At 48.1% G+C, this 17515-nt stretch overlaps 1 protein-coding gene across 1 annotated transcript in view; it reads left to right on the forward strand.

Annotated features, from left to right (window-relative positions):
- Positions 1 to 7949, forward strand: part of PODXL (podocalyxin like) — a 47142-nt gene extending 39193 nt beyond the window's left edge. Inside the window, exons 5-9 of the mRNA XM_029963949.1 lie at positions 126 to 282; positions 1143 to 1201; positions 1307 to 1477; positions 3002 to 3058; positions 4376 to 7949. Coding sequence (XP_029819809.1) covers positions 126 to 282; positions 1143 to 1201; positions 1307 to 1477; positions 3002 to 3058; positions 4376 to 4567 — 636 coding nt within the window. The 3' untranslated portion in view covers positions 4568 to 7949. The remainder of the gene's footprint in view (positions 1 to 125; positions 283 to 1142; positions 1202 to 1306; positions 1478 to 3001; positions 3059 to 4375) is intronic.
- Positions 7950 to 17515: the final 9566 nt, after the last annotated feature.

A 17515-nucleotide genomic window follows, 5' to 3' on the forward strand; every position in this document is an offset into this window, starting at 1 on the left:
TCCAGTCTTCCCTTGGAGGGGTCATTCTTAGAAGATGGGACATCTCCCATTGCTGTTGAAGGGGTGAGGTGTTCCTGGGCAGTCCCTGGGTGGGGGGACAGTGCTGACCCTCGTTGTCCCCACAGGCTGAGTGGAGGACGGCGAGCGCCAACATCTCCTTCTTCGAGAGCTTGTGCTCGACGGGCCGGCACACGTTCGACGCCAGCAGGGAGAGCTGCACGGTGACACTGCTGTCCCACGAGCCACAGTCCCAGCGCTGGGACGTGCAGGTGGTCCTGCACCGTGAGTATGACCCTGCCCTCCTGCCCGGAGTGGGACAGGATGGGACTGGCACTGGGGACCCTGGCACGGGGATGCAGGTGGAGGTTTGGCAGAACCCTCAGGTCTGGTGGGGCTTGGCCAAGGGGCTCTGTTCCTTGGGCTGCCCCATCCCATTGGCTCAGAAGACTCCAGAAATGAGCTTTTCTCTCCAAGGAAGGCACCAGATCCCTCTCCCATCCACGATGCCTAAAGGTGGGAAACCAGCCTCCAGGATGAAAAATTCCTCCCAAGTGGTTAAAATCCAGTGCCCAGTTCAAATCCTTCCCTAAGGGACCACAGAGGGGAGTTTCTTGCCCATGTCACAGCCCTTTGGGGAAATCCATCTCAGCCCTGGGATGCCCAAATGTTGCTTTAGGACTAGGGTGCCAGGCAGAAGGAGACATCCTGCTGCTGTAACACGAAGGCGAGGAAGGCCTGAGCTCCTTCCCCCCCTTCCTCATCATCAGGGTAACCTAACCATGCATTAGGTGGGGAGTCCAGCCTCCAGCATCTGACCTAAGGCAAGGCAGCCAGGCACTGGGGACTAATCCTGCACTGCTCTGGCATGGCCTGAAGGAGCTGGTAACAGCTCCTCGTTGGCCTCTCTCATAAATCACCCACTGGAGATGCCCCCAACCCCCTGGGGCTGGGGGATGGTGGGGACTGAGGGTTGTCCCCCTTCCAAGAGATCCTGGCTCCTTGTCTGGCTGTGAAGCACCTAAAAGGGTTGGCTTCATGCCCACACATCTCCAGAAAGAGGATCACCCCACAGAGCAGAGGATGGTGGCACGACCTTGCCCCCCCGCCGCCTTGTGCTCACTGCAGCCTCTTTCTTCCCCCAGTCCCTTTGCACCCTGAAAACATCCTCGAGGAGCTGGAGAGGAAGGACAAGTTAGAGCAGGTAAGTGGGTCCCTGCTCACAGCACAGCTTCCCCAGGGCAGGTGTGCCCTGAGGTGCATCAGTGGGTGGGTGGCTCCGGGGCCTGACCTGTCCCTTGTGTGGCAGCTGGGCATCGGCATCGCCAACGTCACCAACGACAAAACGGAGAGGGAGGCGATAATCGACGAGTTCAGCACCCCCCTGATCATCACCATCGTCACCCTGGCCGGCTCCCTGCTGCTCATCGCCGCCATCTACGGCTGCTGCCACCAGCGCTTCTCCCAGAAGAAGGACCAGGTGAGGTGGCAGGGGGTGGGACGGGTATCCCGAGACCTTTTCATCCCCCTCAGGAGATGGAGGATCACCAGGGTCGCCGTCTCCGCTGGTGGAGACATCCTGGCTCGCCCAGTGGGCACCACCCTCGCTCAAGGGTTGCCCAAGTGCTGTGGGTGCTCCTGAGGGGCAAGAGCTGCTTCTTTGGGGGAGGAAAGCAGCCAGGATGAAAAGCAGGAATAGGAGAGGCCGGGCACTCATCCCTGCTGCCACCCAGGGCACAGCACAGCTGGGTCACCAGCACCCTTGGGTCATAATTTTGACAAGAAAGGCTTTCTCAACCCAAAACCCCCCTCCAAAACCACCTATACCCCCCAAAAAAAAATTCTTGAAATACTTTTATGAGTAGTGGGTGCCCAGAATCACCTCGATGCCTTCCCAGGGATGCCAGGGAGCCCGAGGCTGTGTGCAGGGGGGGAGGGAGGAAGGAGAACATCCACAGGAGGGCATCGACCCTGCACAGCTCAGCCTTTGTAAGAGCTGGGCCAGGGCCAAACCTCAGAGCAGCAGCAGCAGGATTTAAGGAAGAACAGGACATGGAAAACGAAAATAATGTAATTTTTATCTCAGGAAGCAATTTTGGGTGATTTTAGTGCAGCATCCACCTGCAAGGACTGGCCATTCCCACACCCTGTGGCACCGGCACCAGGGTTTTCATTGCTCCCAGTTGCTCTTGCTGAGGATTCAGCTCCAGAACAGAGAGAAACAGAAAGGGAGGGGAAAAAAAAAAAAGGATAAAATCAAATTATGTAATCAGGGTAAACCACCCTCTCAATGAAGAAGCAAACCCCTGCATCCTACTTCAAGTCATTTCCCCCAAAACCAGTTCATCCTTCCCCAGGGATCCCAGTCTTTGCCCCACAGGGATAAGGCAACCTTTGCTTTAGATACTTGCAGTGTAAAGGAGGTGAGCATAGGAGGCAGGAAAGAGCAAACCAACACCAGCATCAGAATTACCTGTATTTACAAGGCTTGATTTTTTGGGAAAAAAATGGGGGAGGATGCAGGACCTCAACAGATGCTTGACCTGCAGTGTGGTCCCCTTGGGTTTTCATCATCCCTTGGATGAAATCTCCCTGACTGGGATGAAAAATATCCCAGCACAGACAGGGAGCAGTATAACAACTCTTGCCTCATATTGCTCAAAAAACAGGTAGAAAGAGGGTATTTTTAGCGATGGGAATGCGTGTCCCTCAAATATCCTGGTGCAGAGGAACAGGTACCAGTCCCAGCTGGATGTTCCTGAGGTAAATTCCCACCAGGCACCGGGTAAAGCAGCACCACCAAAGCAAGGGATGCAAGTTCTGAAAATCAAACACATTTCTCCTTCCTGGCTTTGTTTTTGGGTGGTTTATTTTGTTTTCCTCCTGCTTCGTTTCCAAAAATGATTTGAAAGTTTTTTTTTTTATTTTACTTTTTTTTTTTCTCCAACCCTTCCCTCCCCTCCCTCCCTTCCCCCCTCCGTTGTTTTCCCTTGGAAATACCCAGCACATCCACCCTGATCTCCCCGGGTTTGATGATGGACATGTGGCCCTGATCTTTAATGTGAGTTCCAACACAGGGGTCGGAGGGGCGGGAGCTGCATCCATAACACCCCCAGCTCTCACCTCCGGCGCTTGGTAGGGTCCAGTAGCTTTTAACAGGACTAAAAGCCTACTAAAGCCCAGCTTAAAATCCCCCTTCCCCTTGCTGCATGGCCAGGGGGTGCCTTGCCACGGCGGGAGAAAGCGCTGCCCGAGCATCCATCCGTCATTCTGGGGGTTGGACCAGCAATCCCACAGGGAAGCAGCCCCTGGGAGAGCCCAGGTGTGTTCTCTGCTTTCCACCCCACTGTCCCTGCCCACATCTCCCCTGCCGTGAGCGACCCAGGGGACCCCCAGCAGCGCCTCTGCAGCCCCTCTGCCAGCACCAAGCCCTGCAGTTTTCCTTCATCATCCCTTTCCTTCTCCATGGATTCCCTCCCACGCCTGTCTCCTGACATTTACTAGGAGCACTGTAATAGATCAAGCTGTAAATCGAGGCAGATTTTAACAGGGGTGCCCACTGAGAGCTTTACATTCCCCAGAAAGGGCTCACCAAGGATTGCAGTTCCCCACTGAATCCTTCCAGGGAAGGATGGGGATGAAGGACCCACTAAGAGCCCTGCTGTCCCAAAAAGGGCTGACCAAGGACTGCAGTTCCCCACTGAATCCCTCTAGGGAAGGACAAGGATGAAGGAGCCCAAGTAGATGCAAAATTAGGATAGGCTGGGGGTCTGCCAGGGGATGAAGGGCTGAGTTGGAGCCTGAAGCACATCAAAGGACCAGGGTGATCAAGTACTTGATTCCATCATTCCCTCCTTGGTTTCCACTGAGCTCCAGGATAAGGAGGGATGATGCTTAGGGAGGGGCAAGAGCCAGCAGCTTCTGCAAGGTAGGAGCTGCCCCTGGGTCAAGGAGGAGAATAATAATAAAACAGCTAAAAAGGGACAGGGTGGGAGAAAGGGGAGGGGAAGAGCGGAGTTGAGTTAGGCAGGCAGGAGTTGGGATGCAGGGTTGGGGCAAGGCAGCAACACTCAACCTCTTTCCAAGGTCCTGAGTGGACCAAGCTGAAGCTGGCAGCTGCTCCTGGAGGTTTTCCACATGTCTCTGGCTGCTCTTTCCTCCCTCCCATCATTAGCAGAGTCTCTCTCTTGCCAGCTCCATGCTATCCCCTCGCTGCCCCCCAGCCTCAACCTCACTGTGAAAGTCCCTATATGTAGTTATATAAATCTACAGGGGCAGCTGCCACAGCTGCCTGGGGGGTGACAGCCTCAAGGTGACACTCACAGTGTGGCCAAGGTGTTTTCCAGCGGGGTTTATGGGTTTTCTTTTCTCGTAGCAGCGCCTGACCGAGGAGCTGCAGACCATGGAGAATGGCTACCATGACAACCCCACGCTGGAGGTGATGGAGACCTCCTCCGAAATGCAGGAGAAGAAGGTGAACCTCAACGGTGAGCTGGGGGACAGCTGGATCGTTCCTCTCGACACCCTCATGAAGGAGGACCTGGAGGAAGAGGAGGACACGCATTTATAGGGTGCAGAACACGATCAAGCAAAAAACGACCACCACTCCCCCCAAAAATCCCCTTAATCCTTCTACACACGCACACACAGCTCCAAAATAAGGCAAAATTCTCCCCCCCCTAAAAAAACCCAGAAAATTCCTTAATGAACTAATCATGGCCCCTTGTGCCACCACGTGGGTTGCAGGACGGAAGAGGAAGGGGCATAAGACACCTCTGGGGCACATCAAGTCAAGACACTTTGGTGGCCACATCAAGACAAGCATCCTCCACCCCCCACCCACCTACCACACCAGAACTGAACAGCCATGGGCAAACAGGGGGGCTTTGCTCCTGAAGAGCTGCTGGTGTCTCCTCCCATCCCACATCCAACCATGCCAACTGCATCCTCCAGCTACCAAGTGACTCAAAACTGAAGAGAAACAAAGCAAGTAGGATGGGAGAGGGAGCAAATCCAACAGCAAACCAGCAGCTGGCAACTACAGCTCAAAAAACCCCTCTGTTTAGTCATCACTCCGCCCTCCCCAGCACCCAGGTATGGAGTGGAAAAAGCTGGAAAAGCCTGTTCTTTTTGAATCCAGTTTCCATCCTTTTCCCAGAAATCGCCGGCTAAAACGCACAAGAGCCCCTCGCTGTGCCGTGGGCAGGTGGATGCATCCGGATCCAGCAGGATGGGAGGGATGCAGCAGTGCCAAGTGATGCTCAGCCCTGTCACCCAGGGCTGTGGAACAGATCCTACACCCACGTGGAAACCAAGAGAGGTGCAGCAGCTTCTTGTATTGATGGGATGAGATAGGGAAGGAGAGGAAAAGGAGTAATTCCTTGAGTTCATCCTTCTTGGGAAGGGTGTGGAGATCAAGAGCGATGCCAGGCATAATGTTGGGGGTTTTGTGGTGCAGGAGGCCATCTCTGGTGCTGCATTTCCCTACACAATGATCAGTTACCTTCCAGGAATTATGCAGCAGCACCTCACGGCCTTCATCCATCCTGCACGAGCCTATGGGTGATGTGCCCCACCGTGGTTTGTGATTTTTGTGCTCATGTTTTCCTGCCTGAGCAGCAGAAGAGGTAAAGGAGCAGAAGAAACACGAGCCAGGCAGCCTGGTGGCATTCAGGGTTTTCCACCTGTACAGCCCTTGGTGTTTCCTCCTCTTGAGGATTGTAAGCTCAGCCCAAGCTCTGAAGCTCTTCCTCACAAGCCAGTAAACTAACAGAGACCTGCAAAGCAACTTCCAGCACAGCAGCAAGGCTGGGACTGAGCTTCATCCTGCAGCCCTTGGTTTGTCATCCAGGTCTCCCTCTGCTGAAGTCTACAGAGGGGAAAAGAAACCCATGGCTGGACTGAGGCTGTTTCTGGTTTTCTGTTTCCCAGAAGCTCCTGAGTGGCTCTAAAAGGATGGGGAGAGTTTCACACCTTTGCACTGGTGCCAGTGAAGCAGCTCAGCACTGGCAGAGTCAGGGACCCATCCTCCAGCACACAGGAAAGAGAGGAGAGGACCAGAAGGTCACCTGGGTGAGCACACCTCCCACCAGGAGGATGGTGGTTGTCCCAAGCCCCCTGCAAACCAGAGGAGCTGCAGAGAAGAGCAGTGTCCAAGCACTGCTCTCCCTCTCCCATTTGCCATCAACTGTGCACTCATCATGTGCACAACAGGGAGATTTCCTTTGGGCTCTGCCACCAAGTCAACACAACTGGGATCCACTCCCATGGCTGCCCTGAATGAGGGGAAAAGCACAGCCAAGCAATGGAAAGCTTGGAGAAATCAGGTCGAGTTGGTCCTTGGGAGTACTCAGGAAGCAGAGGGTCGGGGTGGTTCTCTCAGCCCCAGGACAGGCAGAAGATACAAGAGGCTCTTCCCCCTTCTCCCCTGCACTGAAGGGCAGAGTCTGAAGTGTTCAAAACCTTTCTATTTTTGTATGTAAATATTCCTGCTATTCATTAGCGATGTATCCTGCACACCTCACTTACCCGTGCACTGCACTATGGGGAAGTCATTTTGGAGGGGAGGGGAAATAAAAGCTAAAATAAATACCAAAAAAAAAAAAAAAAAAAAAAAAAAAAAAGAAAAGAAAGGAAAAGCTAAAGGCCAGCCTGGTAGGGCATCAGAATTTGACAGGAAGCAGGAAAACACCTCTCGCCCAGGTAACCCTGCGCCACAGCTTTGTCCCTGCTCTGGCAGCATAAAGCTCAGCTCAGTAACGTGGCCACAAGGCTCAGAGAACCCGTCTGGGTATCCACAACAGCTTCCATGAGTGTCTTGGCTTCCCAGTTGCCCTGAGAGACGAGCAGCAGGTCGGTGACCTCACCTTTCTGTCCCTCCCAGGCAACAAACACAGCAAAAACACGGGGCAGCAGCACCGCTGTGGTCGCAGGGGCTGGTGTTCCATGGGGACACCCCTGGCAGGGCATCTCCAGGCAGTCGGGCTTTGGCATGTGCCTAAAGATTCCCCCTTCCCAGCAAAGAGATGCCGAAGTGCTTTAATGAATCAGGTCCAAAGACTTTCCAGGAGAACCCTACAAAGGCTTGAGATCAAACAACCTTAAATCTTTCCGAGCAGAGACCACTGAACTGCTCAGCAAGTGCTTATAGTGATTTATATTTGAATAGGAATTGTACATTTATTTATTTTTCCAGACACCATATTTTTAAACCACTAATATTTTATAGTAGATTTTCCTTCCCCTATTTAAAGAACTATTTCCACAGGAAAAGAAAACAGTACTTTTTTTTTTTTTTTTTTATGTTGAGAACATTCTTTTTGGAAAACAAAAAAAAAAAAAATCAGGTAGGAAATGCAGCAATGAGCATCTTTGGCCTTAACCCTTCCCTTTGTAGCTGTAGCCATAATTGTTAGACCAAAAATAATAAATAAAGGCATTTCCTCCCTCCCTGCCCCTCCTCCCTTCCCCACGCTCCTCTTCTCTCCCCCAGAACAGCTTTAACATCCGACACATTGTACAAAGAGATTATTGCTCTTACCTTTGGGAGAGAGTTTTACAAGCAGCTCAGAGGTCCTTGCAAGAGACTTTTCTATTTTCAGATTCACAAGGAACGTGTAAATACTTTAGGACCATTTTATCTCCCGCTCTCAGTGCCATGACCCAACTGATGAGGTTGAAACTGTGACTGTTGCCTACAGAAGACACGCAGAAGTCATAATTCATAAGGGACTGGAGAAGGAAAATCTAATTCCCAAGGTGGCTACCTGTTGAACCTTGCACATATCCTAGAGCTCTTATGTACTGTGTAGCAGCATCTCTCACGGGGACAGGAGTCTGATTTACACTGGAATTTACTGAGGAACTGGATTGTAGAGATTATTCTTGCATTTTCCTACAAATATATTTTGAAAGCATCATGTATTTCTGTCAATAAACATTCTTATGTAAAATGTTTCTTGGCTGAGTGAGAAGGGGGTGGGCAGGGCTTGTGCTCCAGAGCCACAACCTTCTGCTCTGCAGATGTTACATGGGAAGACACTGAACCAGCAGGAGCAAAACCAACCCAGACCTTCATGGTAGTCAGCCATGGAAAAACTGGTATTTTTCCCATGCAGGAGGAAGTGTGATAGTGGTGCAAAACTTAATTTATAAAACAGATGACTCAGAGGGGTGGGATGCTGGGTTGATGCGGGTGAGGGCAGCCCCACCACGGCCAGAGCACTTGTTTGAGCTGTGGGTGCCTTCAGGCTCACGGAGGGAAGGGAGAGGGAGCTCATCCTTATTTCTGCATTTCATCCCAACTCACTCCTGGTCTGCAGCCTCTCCTCACTCTCAGGTCAGGCTGTGGAGGAGGGAATCAAACCTCACATCTGTAAGCTGGGAATGGCATCACTCGAGGGCAGCAGCAGCGTGGGCAGTTCATCCCTATTTGCCTTCAAGTGCCCAAAATAAAACATTTTGTTCCAGGTTAAGTCTCAGCTCATGTAAAGAAGAAAAAAAAACAAAAAGGACTTTGGTTTAAGTCAAATATTAAAAATCAGTGGTTTGCAGCAGCCTATATTCTAACTCTGTGTTCCTCCTCAATAAAAGTTGTTGTAAATGTTAGGAACACACTGGATTTATGGGATACTGACTCTGCTCACCAGTGATGTCAGGGAACAAGGCCAGACATAATGCACCACTGGTTTCACAATTTCTCCACCACTACAACACCTTCACAGACATTTTTCCATTCTCAGAAGCGATATGTGAACAAACAGACCTTAAATAAACACCCTTGCTGGCATATACATTTTTATTAAGAAAAAAATGAACAAAATACATTCTCTCCTTATGTACATTACATACAACATAACTACATTGGTAGATATTCCTCGTGTCACTCATTCATTTATGTACAGCATGGGGCTCACACACCAACCCAGAAATCATCAAAGATGATTTATGCCAAGGAAGAAAATTAACACTCCGAGCTGAACAAAGATCATCCGTAAAGAAAAGGGCGGGATGGGGAATCACCAGAGTCCAGGAATGATTCCTGTAACCACCACGGGCTCAACACAGGACTAGTCAATATTTAACTTGCCTATTGAAACACATGAGCAGTTCACAGTGTTCATCACCCCACGGATGCTCCTTCCCAGCCCAGGGCTGTCCACACCCCTCAGCTCAGCTCTCCTGTGCTCAGGTGTCTGAGACAACAACTGCAGGACAGACACCAATGGGAATTCAGACGGACACCAGAGGTTGCAGGATTGCTGTAGAGAGGCAAATGCTTCAAGCTGGCTACCAAAACAGAACAAAAAGGGCCAAACTGTGGACAGGGGGTGGACACTCACGCTTCCAGAACTGTGTAGGGATAACCAGCTTTCGAGGACCACACACAGGATTAGAGGACGAGCTAATGAACACTGAAGGTCCAGACAAACAAACCACCACACAGTACAGTGCTACCACCAGAGTAGAAGCAACAGCTCAACAAACAGCCAAAAGACCCACCCCAGCCAGGTGATGGTGCCCAGCCAGCTCACTGGTGCTTGATCCCAAGCTTTCCAGATCCTATCTATGCTATCAACTCACCCAAGAGGGATCATGGCAACAGTTCCAAAGGGAGAAGGTTTAACAAAGCTCAGTACTCCAAAATGAGACACGGTGCATCTCAGCATCTGAATACACCAGATGCACACCACCACCAGCCCCACAAGGATGGGAATGTCATCTCTAATTAACAGGGAATGAGCCCACAGACTTTGATTCTCTGCCCCCTCAGCAAAGTGGTCTGTGCAGTTTGAGGCCTCCAAGACCCAAGACTCCCATAAACACACTTGTTTGTATAATTAAGCTCGTTTCTCTGGCTTATGGCCTCTCCACCGTCCCCTCATTTCCTGCTGTGGAGGAGGGTGTGCTGGAAGAGAGCAGAAAATACAGCTCTGGTAAATAGTAACAGCTACTAATAACAAGGGGCTTGTTTTCTTTTCCAAGATCCAGCACAGCAGCTTCTGAAGTGAAAAGTGTTTCACACATCTGAACATCAACGGGAGGGAGGGGAGGAGGGATAAGGAATGATGAGGGAGAGATGAAGGCAATATTCCCTCACCACTGCAAGTTTGCATTCCCGGGGACCACAGCAGACAAGAGAGGAAACCAAGTGAGCAACACAATAGTTTTCCATTTTCCCCCTAAGAGATGAATTTTTTGTCAAAACCTCAAAAAAAAAAAAATTATCACCAACCCAAAAAACTTTTCAGCCTCTAAGTGGTTTCTTTAAGGAACAGACCCTGTTCACATGCTGCAGCACTTCTGTATTTAGTGAAACACTGAGTAATTGATTGAATCCCTTGGTTACTAAGTCAGGATATTTAAAGTGTATTTTCTCATCACTGGGGAGAAAAACCTATCCACTGGCATTTGGGATGTGGAGATGACTGCTACCACCAGAGTCACTGTTGTGGTCTGGCCTCCCCCCCCCACCACATTAATTAAAAAGCACCTGATCTCCCTTAATCTCACTGGCAGCTTTCACTAGAAAGCTCAGAACACTTTTAGGTTTTAACAATCTCTTAAGGCAGCCAGAGCTGATGGTGCTGTACCACCTCTGGGCTGTTGGAGCAGGGTTAAGCCCATCTGGCTTTCTTGCCATCACTGTGGAGGGACTGGAGAGAGAGTAAAATCTGTATGAGTCTCTCTGGTGTCCTTGGGGTAGAGGGGGGCCAAGCTTGAGGTGAAGTTCCAGGACTCCAAGATCCTGGTATTGCATCACTTCCATTGGAAAAAGAGCCAGGGAATCCGGCTCACATGAAAAAATCAGGTGTAAACAGCAGAACTACTTGTTAAAGAGTCTTCAAAGTCCTTCCACAAAGACAGATCACATCTTACACACCTACTCACATGAGCCACTGCTGTATTATCCCTAAGCATCTTTCCCTTCCCATTCCCCCTGCCCTGCTACACTGCAGAAATAAACCAAACCCCCACCCCAATACCAGCTGCTTGCCTCCACCAGTGAAAGATTTGGGGCGATGAAAGCAGGTCCAGGAACCTTGGACAAGCTGAGGGTTGGTCTCATCACCCTTTTTCTTCTGTTGAACAACTACCACCCTCTTGGGGCCAAGAAAAACAAACCCTGAGACAGGAGGGAAGGCTTATGACAGCACTGAATGTGGGGTCATGGAGGGGCACAAGTAAATCATGCTGCAGCGGGAAATCAGCTCCCACGCTTCCCTGTCCTTACCCAGGACGAAAAACATCCCTGGAAAGAACAATGTAGATCACAAGGATCCTCCCTGACTGTCTCAGAGGCAGCAGGAAGGAGTTTTGCAAAGGAAGCAACTGGAGGATGGTGTGACATGGAGAAACTGCTGCCTCAATAACCACCATGCAGCTCTAACCTCTAATTCTTCAGCTGGTATCCATTAAACTCAGGGAAGTCTGAAGGCATTTTAACAGCAGTGAAAAGCCACACAGGGAAAGAAAAGTCAGAGTAAATGGGGAAATAGCCAAGGAACCATGCTTTCACAATCATATCTGCTCCTGATAAGATTTTCCTTTCAAATTAATAGTAAACCAAAAAATCCAAGCAGATAGAGCCAGTTTTGAGCCATTCACTCACATTCCTGTTTTCAGGAATGAACTGTGATGCCATGCTGGAGCTGAACAGTAGACTGATTTCTGACAGCACTCACAGTCTCCAGGTCACCAGTAAAAGCTGTGCTGACTTTAAGCAAACAGCTGGAAGCCAGGACAACATGTAGTTCTGTCTGCACCAAGTATAAATTAAGATTTCAGAGTACCCAGGTGATCCACTGACAGCAGCTCCAGAGAGCAGCTTGGAAGCAGAGCACTGAATTTGGGTCACAGCAAGTGCCTGGAGTTCATCCCTATCAAATTCAGTCCATGAAAGCAAAGGAGACAGCAGCAATGTGTTACCTTCAGGATATGTGTCTGGGGAAGATGCTGCCTTGCAGATCTCCACACCTCAGCCATACAGCTGGAATTACATCCAACCCACGCAAACAGGTTCACATATATAACCAAAGCACACGTGGATAATCCCAAACTCCAGCCAGTCCTCTGACCTCTGCCAGGAATGCCAAAAGGATACCTGCTGGCATTCCCTGCGAGGTTTTCCTGGGGGACTCTCCAACAGCAATAAGCAGGTCATTAACTGGCTTCCACTCCAAAACCACACTTGGATCCACTGCCTACAGACAAAAGCATCTGGAGTCAATTGATCCAAGTGCTGAGCCATGGACTGTTATCATGGTTCCAGTACAGTAAACCTACTTTTTCCACTCCAACTTTTCATTATAATAGAGGCTTTCAGTAAAAAAGGGATTTTGCCTATAAGCCATTACCACAACTCAAATCATTTCCAGTATAACATTTTCCATGACAGGATATGATCAGGTCTCCCATTCCCACAGGAGTTTTAGATACACTAACAAGCTTCTGACAGCACATTTACATTTCAACACTATTTACAGTTTATATACTACTACAATCTAGACCAAGAACAAGTCATATAGTTGTTCTTAAACTCTCCTTTCACAAAATAAGACCCATTTCCAAATTATCACATGTACTTATTAAAATAGGCCAAGCTCAGAGTTTCTATAATCATCTCCCTAAATCAAAACACCAATAATTTTAATTTTTAACTGGGTCCACCTCTGTTTCTGTAATAAATACAGCTATAAAACAACACAAGCACTTCCAGAGACATAACATGAACTGCTTTTACTGTCAGGACTTCACTTGACAATAGCCAAACATTCCTTAACTCCGAGCCAACTAATAAGCTAAAATTCAAAGCATACACGGAGACTCAAGGTTTCACAAGACATTTTTCCACTTGTAAAAACAAAGGGACCGAATGGAATCGTATCTAATGATTTTCTGCCATTTTCCCCAGAAGTGGCACAGCGTTCCACCCACAGAATTACTGCCTGCACAGAGGTGGAGGCTGCACAGAAGTAATTCAAACTACAAGCTTCACTTGATGAGCTCTACAAAAGTATTTCTTTCTCAATTCTGAAACACAGGAGGCAGCAAGAAAACTAGTAATATTTGTGTTACTCTCCTGCATTTGAAACAAGCAGCACTGATGCTCATCTTTTTCACAGTAAGAGCAGCAAAACAAGTTTCCAAGTGCTGCTCAGGGCACTGCTCTGAAATCCCTCACTCCCCAGTGCAGGTTGGCACGGCAGGGCCAGATCAACGTACGACTCCGTCACACAAAAAAAAAAACTCCCTTCGAAAAATTTGCACACATCAGGAAAATGATTCAGAAAGCAGCTGTTCCACAAAGCCCTATGGAAAACACTCTTCCAGACTCGTTACTCGGCTTTGGAAGGAGTCTCTTCTGGAAGAAGACACGGTTAATGGAGACCTCGATGCTCGTGGTTGCCAGTTAAAGGAACACAGGGATGAGGTTGTGGCATTCCCTGGTCACCAGCCCCACACCTCTGCCACCTTCCTGCAAATAGGGGGGTCCAATTAATTTGCTTACTGACTCCTCAATCATTAAATTTTAGTCATTAAATCACGAATTTCCAGGCTAAGTTGTTACAATCAATGACTAAAAATGTTTCAGCAATTTCACTTAACCCTGTCACTCCAATTCACAAAGGGAAGCTTTTCTGTGCTCTTTAGGAAAATTCCCTACTTTCACTCTAGTTGCCACTGCACAAGGCTCTACCTTAAAAAAAGATTTTCCAATTGGGTGTTCCCAGACTGATTTTCCAAATTTAGAGTGAGATTCTGCTAACCTGATGTTCTAGTAGGAAGCTTCATCCTGACCCCTGAGCTAGGTAGAACATTCCTGTGTTCACACAGAGCCATCCTGGGCAAACAAAAACCAAATTCCAGATGTTTATTCACACAACTGGATCTGACTACCTTAACTACACATACAAGATGCCATCTAGGGAAAGGGCAAATGGAACTTTTCCAAGACAAAGTTCTCCTTCCTCATTATACTCAGCAAAAGGAAGAGATGATAAGAACAAACACATCACAAATATCTTTAAAAGAGACAGAAGATAAAAACTACAATTAATTTCAGTGAACACTCTGCATCACCCTTCAGGCCTCCCTGGGATCAATATTAATCAATGGGATCCTCAAAAAAACATGGCAAGAAGGTGGGTATGGTCTCCTAACTTTTATGCTCTGTCCTTCTGCCACATGAAAACATTCTGGGTTGTGCTGTAAGAGCAGCACTTGCTTGGAGAGGTCATTTTGGGAGAACTCTTAAGAACTTCTACCTTGTGAGTACTTGGAGGGATTGTATAAAACAAAAACTAACAAACTCACTTAATTCTACCTAATCCAAGTGACCAAAAAAATCAGTTCTGTAGGGCTTTATTTCTCTAAGAAAATGTGTCACTGAATAGGAACAATATAAAGAATAATTTCCTGTTTTCCAAAGAGATGATCTACTGAATGTCAGTGAAGAACCAAACTCATGGATCTCAAAGGATATTAAAAAAGCTAAAACAGGACTGAAGTCTGGGTGTCTGTATCAAGTTTATCCCACCCTGACTTCCTCCAGCTTTAAAAGACCTACCAGAACCTTGCAACTTTGGCTTTAAAGACCCCAGTCCTCGTGAATGAGTCCCTCTCTGACAAGGAACGACACCTTCCTCTGCAATACCTTATTTACAAGCTAACATGGAATTTACAGATAAAACTACTGTAGTGCAAAGATTATGTGGTGTCAACTTCATACACAAAGTCACCTTATAACCTAAGGTAGAGGCAAATAGAGTATGTTTGTCTTGCCTAAGCTAAAAAGCAGCCTCAGACACAGCCTGCAAGCGGTGATGGTGAGGTTTGAAGGCTTCTCACGCACAGCCTGTGTATTTATAAACCTGGCATGCACTGGGCTGTGAAACACTTTCAGGTGGCTGTTTTCAGATCCACTGGGTTTCTTTTCTGTTTGTACTTCGGGATTTCTGTAGTGAGCACATCTAATGCTTTCCTGGAATATCACCAGTACCTTTAAAGATCTGCATGCAATTAAATCCATGGCTGATTTTGAAAGGAAACTTGTACTTCACTGCTCAAGAATTTTTGATTAGGTTTTAAAATCAGGCAGTGCAGCACACACCAATGCAAAAAAATCATTTAATTTTGATTCCTAGCTTTAAGGAGAAGGAAAGACCCTTGGCAAAGCCACAAGAAGCCTTTCCTTTGGCTTAACCTCTCTGGCCACACGGTGCCTCTGCTGCTCAACAAATACTCAGAGGCTGAGCAAATATTTTCTGCTGGTTAATCACCAGCTGCCATCCATGAACTGCACTGGTGTGAGCCCACATCGATCCGCCTGGGATAAAGGCAGGTCAATATTTGATCATCCTGAAGGGCCCTCGTTAACTGGGACTGTCAGTCCTGCAGAAGCAACTCCGACAAACCATCGATTCACACGGTGCTACAAAACACAGAGCCGAGGCTGCCGGGCTTCACAGGCACCCCCCACGCAGAGGACAACGAGTTTGGATCGAATTTCTGTGACACAGATCAGACCTGACACCATGCACTGCTCACCACCAACGCCATTCACAGCTTTTGGCAATCCTAAACTTCTCCTGTGCGCTCCAGCTACGTCTATCTTTTGGTTTGACATGTGGTCATCCAAGGTGGACACACATAAAAATTTATGAAGAGCCTGGCTGATTAGAGAACTGTGACAAAAAGCATTTAATACCTGACTGGAGCTGGAGGACACACAGGCAATGAGATCAAGTGATAAGGGAGCACAACAGCACTCAAATTTTACGTACTAGAGGGCTGCAGCAGTTTGGTTGGTTGCATTAAAAGTGATCAGTTCAACCTCAATGGAAGCAACACCTCAGCTGGAATATTCCTCTGATATCTACACTTGTACTGTATAAACTCTAATTAGTTAACAAAGCCTCAGCACAGGTAGCACATCATAAAGCCCAGTGGTAACGTAAAACTTTCCACATCACTGGGAAAAAAACCTGCCACGTTCCAAAGAAATGATTTCATCAGATTTCATTTCCTTCACTGAGTGGAGTCTTCCCCAGACATGTGATTTGCCATCCACTGAAGTGGACAATGTCTGAACGGTCTCAAGTGACAGGTTAAAAACACTGCTTTGTACAGTCCTCCCTGAAGACAAGCAAAGCCCGGCCTCTGACATATTGTTCCTTTCTAAGTGATTAAACATTAGTTATGAGGTTTTTTTTAAATTTATTTCTAACGTAGCAGGACTACAAAAGTCACACAAAGAACATGATAAAGAGGCAATACAATGCAATCAAAGCAAGCAGACACTCGAGCTCTGAAAAAGACACTTGACCAACTCTTTATTTCAAGAGTCCATCTTTGCAACACAAAGGATTTTCCATCAAGTTCAACAGGGGCCACCGGGCCTCAGCGGGTGCAGCAACGATACCCAGTTGGCATGAACACTGCTGGACATAAAGCTTTGCAGTCTCATATAAATATTTACATCTGCCAGTGTGTACTGAACACTCACTGACACCAAATGCACAGTTTCTAGTGCTGGGTATGCGTGTCCTTCATTCCACTTCACAGTGCAGCACCAAGCCCTTACAGCGTGTATAAAGAAGGCTTTCGGCGAGGAGGAAGAATATATTTTCTATACATATGCATCAGCTGGCTTTCAAAGAGATTTATGCTAAGAAGGCCTCCTCACATTCAGATCTAGGTCTAAAATGCACTGATGAGTGAGCTGCACTGCACAGGAAGGGACAAGCTGCTGGGAGCAACGCTCTGCACACGGACACACAGACAGACGCACACAGAAGCACATGGAAATGAAGACAATCTGTTTCAGAAATCCTACACCCAACCCAGGGTCAGGTTGCAGAGGTTTGGGGGGGGGGGGATGTGGTGGAAGACCCAGTTCTGCCGGGCTCGCCGAGGACCCCTGTGGTTTCCCAGCAGAAGAGCACAGCAGCAGAGAGAGCGATCCCTGAAAAGGGGCCCGTACGGCTGACGGCCGCGCTCCCGCTTTCCAACGGTTTCTCTGAGGTTCCCACTTGCCTGCCAGGTTTAAGTGGAAGGCTCCAGAGAACAGAAGAGAGGGATGTAGATATTCAGCTTAGATCGAGTCTCAGATGCAGTTAGACACGACTGTCAGCTTGATTCTGGGGCGAGGAGACAGACGCTTTGTAACACGCGCTCGCAGCCCCACGACACAAGATTACAAGACTCAAGACATAAATTACTTTTACCTCAATGTGTGCCAGTGTCCTGCCAGCAAGTTATTCAGCTGCTGAGGATGGAGTTGTAGCATAAAGCAATATATCATGAGATACAGATGAGGAAAGAAAAACTTCTCCCCCCTCTTCCTCAGGAAACCCAAAATAAAACCCATCATCTTTAATCCCAGATAACTCACAAATCTCAATTTTCCCCCACAGGCAAAAAGATCACTACATGACTGGGTTTTATTTTTTTTTTCTTTTCCCCCCACCTTTTCATCTTACATTTGCTAACTCAAAATCCAAAGTCAGAAAAAATA

This window comes from Manacus vitellinus, unplaced genomic scaffold, assembly GCF_001715985.3.
Source record: "Manacus vitellinus isolate BGI_N305 unplaced genomic scaffold, ASM171598v3 scaffold_65_pilon, whole genome shotgun sequence".
NCBI lineage: Eukaryota > Metazoa > Chordata > Aves > Passeriformes > Pipridae > Manacus > Manacus vitellinus.